Source organism: Gambusia affinis, linkage group LG19, assembly GCF_019740435.1.
Source record: "Gambusia affinis linkage group LG19, SWU_Gaff_1.0, whole genome shotgun sequence".
NCBI classification, from domain to species: Eukaryota; Metazoa; Chordata; class Actinopteri; order Cyprinodontiformes; family Poeciliidae; genus Gambusia; species Gambusia affinis.
The window spans coordinates 6,674,656-6,684,579 of record NC_057886.1 but is presented as its reverse complement, the minus strand read 5'-3'; the positions used below and the strand labels follow the sequence as shown (position 1 = coordinate 6,684,579).

The 9,924-nt window shown below is 38.7% G+C and overlaps 1 protein-coding gene across 1 annotated transcript; it reads right to left on the bottom strand.

Annotated features, from left to right (window-relative positions):
• Positions 1 to 1,450: 1,450 nt before the first annotated feature.
• shmt1 (serine hydroxymethyltransferase 1 (soluble)) lies at positions 1,451 to 8,620 on the bottom strand. The gene is made up of 12 exons (XM_044100689.1): positions 8,448 to 8,620; positions 7,009 to 7,154; positions 5,924 to 6,069; positions 5,730 to 5,845; positions 4,582 to 4,742; positions 4,151 to 4,232; positions 3,856 to 4,068; positions 3,640 to 3,753; positions 3,230 to 3,352; positions 3,014 to 3,130; positions 2,215 to 2,325; positions 1,451 to 2,040 (listed from the first exon to the last, which is right to left on the bottom strand). The coding sequence occupies exons 2-12, from the start codon at positions 7,099 to 7,101 to the stop codon at positions 1,868 to 1,870; spliced, it is 1,449 nt and encodes a 482-aa protein (XP_043956624.1). The 5' UTR covers positions 7,102 to 7,154; positions 8,448 to 8,620; the 3' UTR covers positions 1,451 to 1,867.
• Positions 8,621 to 9,924: the final 1,304 nt, after the last annotated feature.

The window sequence follows — 9,924 nt, the reverse complement described above, 5'->3', positions numbered from 1 at the left end:
TGTGGATAAAACATGCCACTTTTTTGGAAGTCTTCCTCTACCTAACCTCTGGAGAACAGAGCTGGAGAGCCAAACTTCAGACGACTTGGAAGCAAAGAACTAGTAGCAACTATGGAGGAAATAAAGAGAAAAATCACTTTTAATGTTTTATGTATGCAATGATCTTTTTGGTGCAGTTTGCAAACATCAATTTCTCCAGACCAATTTAAAGATAGATTTTTATTGTTTTTTTTTTTATTGATCTTTTGTTTACATTAACAACATGTAAATAACTTAGCAGTTCCTGGCTTTTCCTACTGCCCTCTTATATATTCCTCTTATGAACCAGATTGTACAGGACCAATCTTATGTAATACCCTTTCAAAGGACATTATCATATTAAAATAGTATTATAATAGGATCATTACAGGAACCGGTAATTTAGCTTATGCTACTTCAACTGGACACCTTTGGATACTTGACTGCAAAACTGCAAACCAGAAATAGGAGAGGAGGGAGGATACAAACCTAAACAAATTAGAGAGAATCAGGTGTGGAATAATTGTTGTGAGGAGTTGAAACCGTGTTCATTCTTTAAATAAAAACAAAAAATTTAGAAAAATCATTTTCTGAAAAAGAAATACAATAAGGTTTGATTATGATTGGGTTTTTTTGTTTATGTTTTAAAAAATATATTTGAAAAATGTGGCTGCATTAATTTTGATGATGGTGTATTTAAACAAAAAAAGTGAATGTATAACAAGCTTCTAATTCTACCTACACATGTTCAGTCTTTCCATTGACAGGAATTTAAATATTATCTATTTCTGTACTAGTTTTGTCTCTTTTTTTGTTTTGCTTATATATTTTCTGCATTGCGTTTTTTTTTTCTCTCTCTCTTTTTGTTTTGGAAACGTTATAAAACAATACACAAAGACTAAAAAAATGGTTTCCGCAATAGGTTTATTAATCTCTCCAAATTGCCTTTGAGTATCAATATGTGATAGATTACGGTAGAGGTGGTTGCTCTCAGTTTTGCCTCTGCCCATGTTACTTAAAGAGTAATATATAGTCGTTTACAGAATACCTAGACAGGTGTTCTTGTTGCAAGAAATCGCGCAAGACCTTCTCAGCTCGTCCTCCATCCGTTTCTTTATTGTGCAAGTCCATCAGGATTAGATGATTGTCAGAACTGCCTGCACAGGAAGCAACAAACAGCAGAAAAAGCATTTCCCATTGCTGTAAAAAAAATAAATAAATAATAAATAAATAATTTCTGCCTGGATGTTTCTAATTAGCCCAATATGTGTGCGACGCCCATCAGTGACGATCTTGTAGCCGAGGTCCACGAGGGAACTGGACAGAGCTTTGCAGTTAGCAGTAATGCTTTGCAATAATACACACATTTCACCACTTTTGAATGTAATTTTTCTTTTAATATGTTGTTTAATTCATTACGTCTAACCCATTCTCGTTATAGAAATTTGCTTTATTTTAAAGTCAGAACAAATTACATTTACAATTCAGAAACAGACACACACAGTCACTCTTCTTTTATTCAGTTGTGATTTAACTTAATTGAATGCAGCACTATTGACCTATTTATTAAGTTGCACAATAGAATCATTTACATCTAAATTAGCAACGTATGGATCCAAATCAGTGATGCGAGCTGGAGCAATTTGTCAAACACCGAATGACAACATTAACGTTCATTCGTTTCACCTCTGAGAAACAATCACATTTCAAACAGCAAAGCTTCGTCACAACGGCAAATAAGAAGTGAAATGTTTCTCCCCCGTTGAGAAAAGGGAACGGTTTGGATTCGTGGGAACATGTTGAAGTCGTCTTGATGATTGGAGCAGAAAGGAGAGGGAAGCTTTCCGCTCTACAGTTCAGGAAGGCCCGGCATGGGGAACTGCCCGGCGAAGGCCTCCACCTCCGCCCTGACCTCTGACACCCGCTGCTGGAACTTCTCTCCCTGAGCCAACGCCTGGACGAACTCCTTCAGGGTGGCCTTAGGGTCCAGACTTCTCTGCACTTCCAAAGTCAGCTCAATACCTGCAGGGAGAAATATTTTACTTTTGAAAATATTCGCTATGGCAGACCTCTCTGTCTCTTGGTAATTAAAATAATAATAATAATAATAATAATAATAATAATAATAATAATAATAATAATAATAATAATAATAATAATAATAATAATAAAAGGAAAAATTTTAGTTCACATTACCTCTATGAATGAAGTGGGCCACCTTCTTGAAGTCTTCCTCTACCATTCCTCTGGAGGTCAGAGCCGGAGAGCCAAACCTCAGACCGCTTGGACGCAGAGCACTCTTATCGCCTACGAAGAACATGAAGGTCAGATAATAACCAAAATGACCCCAAGAAACAGAATATGAACTTAACCAATTTAAAGGGCCAACATTATGTGTTTTCATTTCAGGCAAATGGTGTCATTTTGGAGCACAATCAACTAACTATATTTTCACTTCAGAAGTTGTATGACTTAAAAGAAATTTGACTTTGTAATTTAAGGCATTGAAATTGGGCCTCTGTCTCTTTAAAAACTGCTGCTCTTTCTGAAGCTTCGCCTTCAGAAAGTCATCACAACATGGCTCCGCCTCCGTAGTGTTTTTTTTTTTTGTTTTTTTTTTAACCAGGGTTTCATTGAGAAGTAGTTCGTATAATGAGCTCAGCTGACGCAGAGCTCAACCAGGTGTCTGCTGATTGCTGCTGGCTAGTCTGAAGGAGCTGAGTGGGGGAGTCGTGGACGCTCGGAAACTTGGAAAAGGCAGCTCTGAGGAGGAGCTGCACCTTGAAGGCGGGGCTAGGTTCACCAGGTTGTTTTGCACAGCTAAATGGTTGCCACGGGAGACCAGAGGATTTTACAAACATTAGTAAAAAGAATCAAGGCAACACTCAGGTATGTTTTTGATGGGGGAGTAACATCATAACATGAGGTGAAGTTCAAAAAGGATTTGGCTAAATACTGACCCTTTAACTATTCCACCAGTTTAAACTGCACTGACCTGGACAGGTGTTCTTGTTGCAGGCGACGGCGCAGGCCTCCAAGACCTTCTCAGCTCGTCCTCCGTCCGTTCCTTTGTTGCGAAGGTCCAGCAGGATTAAATGGTTGTCAGAACCGCCTGCACAGGAAGCAGCAAAGACAAACTTCTGACTGGCATCACATTAAATCCGCCACAGTAGTCAGTGTTGCAGTAGAAATCGCGGTGTGCGACGCCTACCGGTGACAATCTTGTAGCCGAGGTCCATGAGGGAACTGGACAGAGCTTTGCAATTAGCAAGAACCTGCAGCTGGTAAGCCTTGAACTCTGGAGTCAAGGCTTGTTTCAGAGCCACGGTGACACCTGCCAGGGACGGACGTTTACCTCAGTGACACCGATTCCAAGAAAATGGATGGATGGGAGGGTGTTTTATTTTGGATCTTTAAAATGTCTTCCAGTTCTATTGTACGTTGACTTTAAAGTTACCGTTTATTGGTCTTTGAGAGGGCGAACTCCCTCTTTTTTTTTGCCATTATTACGGTAATATATAAGTTAAGACAATTTATCATCCAGTAAAATGTATTATTGTGACAGGCCTAACTGTAGATGTCAAAATGAAGGCTTCATAAAAGTAATAATAATAATTGTACCTGCAATAGCGTGGTTGTGAGGCCCTCCCTGCAGCCCTGGAAACACGGCCTGGTTGATCAAAGGCTCCAAGTTGTACAGCGTCTCTTTCCCTTTGGCGTCCACACTCCGCACTCCTGGTGGACGGACGGCGGAGTTGATCAGAGAAACTTTGCAAACCGGGCAGAGGAAAATTCAAAGGGTCCTCTCACGTATGCGGGCTTTGTGGAAGAGTCTACCTTTCCGATAGAAGATAAGCCCGGCGCGGCAGCCGCGGAGAGTTTTGTGAGTGGTTGTCGTGACGATGTCACAGTGATCAAAGGGCGAGGGCACGACCCCGGCTGCCACCAGCCCACTGATGTGAGCCATGTCCCCCATCAGATAGGCGCCGTTCTCGCTGGCGATCTGCTTCAAGCGGCCGTAGTCAAGGTTACGGGAATAGCAGCTTGTTCCTAAAGAAAGCAGAAATGTAATTTTTTAAATAAAAATAAATAATAATTATTATGAATTATTATTATTACTATATTATTGAACCTGCGATGATGAGCTTTGGGTGGAACAGCCGGGCGTTTTCCTGCAGTTTGTCATAATCAATGTAGCCGGTCTCTGGGTTCACCTGAAAACGACCACAAAAAAAACACATAAACTAAAGATACACATTCCTTAAATAGGAAATAACATTAGCTAATTCAACCTACAATTAGTTTAATCTGATTCACATTTATAGAGCTACATACGGCAAGTCCAAGTAGGCACACAGTTTATATTCATGTAAGTAATTCAAAAGAACATAAAATATAAATTAAACGCATCACAACAAAGCAATTAAAATAAATGATGTCACTAAACAACCTAAGTTTAAAATAAGTGTTCTCCATATTTATTACAGATAATTCCCTATTGATCAGGGACATCACTCATTGCTTTGGGAAGCTGGATCTCTAACTGAACATATGGAAAGGCACCTTATAGGGCATGGATTCAAAGAAGATGGACGTCGCTGAGATTTTCTTCTTCTCGGTCATGAAGCCGTGAGTGAGGTGGCCGCCGTCGGGAAGGTCCAGGCCCATGATCCGGCCGTGCGGCTCCACCACGGCGGCGTAGACCGCAAAGTTGGCCGGGGAACCTTGTGGAGAAACGGAGAAGCAATGCGAAGAGAAGAGCAAAGAGATAAACCAACAGAAGCCATGTTTATGTCAGGCATTTAAAATTAATAATTCAAATTTAAATGCGAAATATTACACAGATTCACTACAAAGAGAGCAGACTAAAAATTTCAGAAACTGAATTTTAGGTTTTCTGCATGCCATGATGATCAAAAGCAGCAGAAATAAATAAACACCTAAAATATATCATTCTATATACAATCAGTCCATGTAAGAGTTTCCCTTCCTGAACTCAATTACTCGAACAAATAGACTGTTTGATGATACGCTGCGTTCCTGAGACGTACGTTAGCTAGTTCGTGCTCCGAGCTACAATCGTAGTGAAAATGCTGTTTATATTTACATTTATAAACACAATTTTCAGTAATATCGAGGAGGAAAGAAAAAAACGAATCACAGTTTAAATGGCCCATGCAGTAAAAAGTATCCACACCACTAAATGTTTCAAGCTTTTTGTTGCTTTCACAAATCTATCGTGATCGACAAAATTAGCCTTTTTTTTTTTTTGAACAAAAAATGACAAAATATTCATGTGATTGCTTATTTCATGTTGAGTATTTTTATTTATTTGGCAGTATTTTATAAAAATGTGTTTTCACTTTGACATTAAAGGGTTCCTTTGTTGTTGTTGTTTAAAATTTTTAAAAACAGAAGCCAAATTTTGTTGCTTATGATTTATATGGAGCTAAATTTGGGCCAAAAAAGTTTGTTTTAAAATAAAAAATTAAAGTGAATTTGAAACTGAACAAAAAGATCAGAACTACTTTTCAGATTTAAGTTTTTTTTTCTGTTCTTATTTTATTACTATTGAACAAACTTTATGGACTCAATTTAGCTCCATAGCTTGATTTGAACAAGCAGGAAAGCGGGTAAATCCTCCAAGTGGCTGAATACTTTTATAAGCTCCATACATACTGTTTACATCTGTTAAGGTGCAGATTTATCACCTGAGTATGGCTGAGCATTAACTCCCCACTTCTCAGAGTTCAGACCAAAGGCCTCCAGCGCCCTCTTCTGGCAAAGCCTTTCCAGCTCATCCACATGTTCAGTTCCACCATAGTACCTGAAGTGACGAATCATGCTCATAGCAGGTACCATAAATAACATCATTCTGTAAACAAAAATGGATCAGGGCGAGTACCTCTGGCCGGGGTAACCCTCAGAGTACTTGTTGTTCATGCAGGAACCGAGAGCTTCGAGAACCGCTCTGCTGGCGAAGTTCTCCGAAGCGATCAGCTCCAGTCCGTACGTCTGCCTGTGCTTCTCCTTCTTTATGATGGAGAACACCTGAAACACAAGAAACACAAAACTGTTACCACATAACAATGCGTGAACTGCAACAGGGCCGGCCCAAGCCTTTTTGAGGCCCTAATTAGCTCTTTTTTTTTTTTTCGGGCTTTACCAGAAGAAAAAGAAAACCTTAAATCTGAAAAGTACTTTTGAACTTTTGTTGTCAGCTTCAAATTCTTTTTTTCAGTTTCAGTTTCTTTTCTTTTTTTTTTTTTTTTACAAACTTTTTTTGCTCAAATTTAGCTCCATATAAATCATGAGCAACGAAATCCGGCTTTTTTAAAATTTAGAACAATAACAATAAAGAAAGCCTATAATGTCAAAGTGAAAACACATTTTTATAAAATACTCCCAAATAAATACAAATATTCAAATTGAAATAAGTGATAGCATGAATATGGTGTCATTTTTTATTTTATTTTTTTTGTCAAAGGCAAATTTTATCGATCATGATTGATCCCCACATACCAACACCAGATGATTTAGCATGATTTAACAGAAAAACTATCACTATCATCTTTTGTAATTAGCATATATTAGACCAGTTCTATTATGACTACTAATTTTAGCCTTTTAACCTAGTAACATAAAATAAAATTATTTGGGTTTTGAAATACAGAGTGGTATTTAAGTGTACCATTTCATTTGAACTATTGGAAGCAATCAATTTAATATCTTCTATTTCCCCAACATCCATCAACAGGAAGAGTTTAATCATTATTATTTATCAAAACAAAGCAGAAATTGTTTTTCCATGTGTAATAGCATTTAGTTTGCGACATTCAATGTTATTTAAAATATATCTATATTTTTCTACCATGCTAGTTCTTGCTCTTGAGGCCCCCTGTTGGCATGGAGGGCCCTAAGCAGCCGCTTAACTCGCATCTGCCTTAGGCCGGCCCTGCCTAATTAATGAGTATTTGCACGAGCTCAAACCTCTGAGTCGTTGACGGACAGAGGCTCCAGCATCATCTTGCTGTGGGAGTCCCATGTTCCTTTGCCCACGCTGTGACCATTTGTTACAGACATGGTTGGGTTTTGTTTTTTGTTTTTTTTCTTTGTTGGCGTTGCAACGTGGAAATCTAAAAAGAAGAGATAAGAATCGCAGACACAGATAAAAAAAAACCACAACATAAAAGCATCCATAAAAGCAGATACAAGTGCAGATAATAAAAGTGAGGGTTATGAGGAGTCAGTTTTCCTGTCTTGTAAAATCTCGTTTCATGTTCTTTTTATTTTGGCCATAAACTTCCATGTATCTTAATGGGATTCTTAGTGATAAACAGTGTTGTATCCATAGTTCAAGCTCAGTCAGATTGGACAGTGAGGCATCTCTGAGCGTCAATATTAGGGTTTTGTAGCAGAGTTTCACTTGGATTTAGGTCTGGACTTTGACTAGGCCATTGCTATGATTCCGTCTAAACCATTCCATTGTATCCCTGGATGCGTCGAGTTGAACCTCCAGGCCACTCTCAAGTCTCTTGCAGGTTTTCTGCTAAGTTTTTGCCCTGTATTTAGCAAAAATCATCCCCACAGCATGATACTGCCGTCACCGTATTTCACTTAAAAAATTTGGGACATTGTTTTATGATCCTATCTCTGTTGTAAACATTTCCACTGCTTTATCACTGAGCTGTTTCTTACCACTTAGTCCGCATGCTGCCAGTTATTGCCTTCTCAGAACAGCTTGTTTTCATATTGATACCAAGTGCTACTAAGATCACAATTTTTCAGATTTTATCAAAAATCCTAGTAACAGACTTATAACCATCTTGTAAACTATGCGCTTCTTTTTGTTGGTCTATCACATACAATTTGCAACACAAAGCTGCAGAGTGAGAGAGAGAGAAAGAGAGAGTGTGCGCAGCAAAAATCCAGATCCAACACTGTTGCAACCCCCCGGGGCTCATCAGTTGACCTTTGAACTGTCAGACATTGCAGAATCTGTCAAAACATTATCAGTGAAGCAACCGTGGAAACAGACATTTCTTCTTAAAGCCACCGCTGACGCATATTATGCCGTCTACAGCTTAAGTCTTTGCACATGACAGCTGCAGTGTATTGTAGCTGATGAACAGCGAGCACAAGGCTTTAATTATGACAACCCGATCTGACTGAGAAAACCCAAAGGAAACACGCAGAATAAAATATATGCTCTGTGTGATTGAAAGCAAAAATACTCGTCTAACTTGTTTATTTTTGTTGTTGTTTTTTTAACACGGTGGATCTAGCAGCTGCCTGCTAACAGCCATATGTCACTGCGGCAGCAGCAACTAAACATCAGCAGAAACATTATATCACTGTCTATTCAGATACACATGAGCTGTAGTAAAACATGAGTTTTTCTTGTTACTTTAAAAATATGAAGCACTCACCAGATGATGATGATGATGATGATGGAAGTGGTGAAGAAGAAGAAGGTGATGGAGGGTCCTGCCGCTATTTGTTGCAGACCTGAACTGGGATCAGTTTTTACGGTTCTAGCACAAAAGAGAGCCTCAACACATAGAGCAAAGTCCGCGAAACTTTCAGCCAATCGGATCACGTTCTTCCTCTCTTTTTTTTTTCCGCTTACGTAACAACGCACTATCCGCTACTGCTTTCCGTCAGCTCTCATTGGCTGTAATCTATTTTTAACAAAAAGCGTTTCGTTTCGGAACGTTAAAGATGCTTTTTCATCAACACGTGTGCGCTAACAATACAAGGAGAGTAGCGTCATGGAGCAGAGCTTCACAAACTACGAGTTTTATAGAACTCAATGAAAGAGGAAAAAATACCTGCTATTTTGCTCTTTGTGGATTTACGTAGGTGACGTCACAAGAGGCAGATAAGTGGCTTTTGGCATATTCTGGCATCGATTCTGAGGCCTCAAACTCCCAATTTTCAGTTTTTAATGTTGGCAAATATTCTTGAAATCCATTCTGTGTTCTTAAATACAGTCTAGATATAGTTCTGAAACCCTACAGTAAAAAAACTAAATTTTTATTTCACAGGTAAAATCACAAAAACATATAGGAAAAATGCATCAAAAAGTAAATTAAAATAGGACCTCATATTTGTAGAATTTGGTGACCAAAAGTAGTACTCAAAATAACTCCTGTTCCACTGCACATTATAAAATACACATTGAAGTTTGTTTATAGGAGAACAATGTTTTATGTAAATAAGGAAACACTGCATACTGTTCAGAGAGAGCAGTATCAAAGCATATGGGAAATTTAGTGGAAGGGAAAAGTGCAGTAGAAACAGAGAACAGGGAACGCTGTAGGATGTACAACAGAGCGCTGTGAAGGAAAACCTTTGCAATAGTTTTGAGAGAGTTTCTCAATGCGTGAATTGAACACATTGAGCTTCAAGAGCCAGCACAGATTTATGAAGGATGTGTGCTAAACCTGTCGCATCGCTAATCTTAAGCCACCTCTGAACCTGAGACGATGGTCTTTCTCGGCAGAACAAAAGCTGATTTTCATTCACCAGGATTTTTCAAAAATCCCTGAAACATCTATGGCAACATTTCAGTATATTTTAAGGTAACATCATCACATTGTACCCCAAAATATACCCAAATGTTCTCATAGATACCCAAATGTTCCCATAGATAAGAAAAGTGACACTTTGATCAATTTAATAGTTTTAAAACAAAACTCAGCATACAGATTTTTACGTGCAGTCCTTCGTAGATTATGTTGCTCCAAAGTAAACGCTTACGATATTGACTCATCCTGTTTTCCTATCAGGAGCTCCGACACGGACTCTTGCACCCGAGGCTGGGAAAGACGGTTTTAAACCAGATCAGGTCTGATTCCAGTCTGAAGCTGGGAACAACACTGCAGGCTGACGACACAGTGTTCT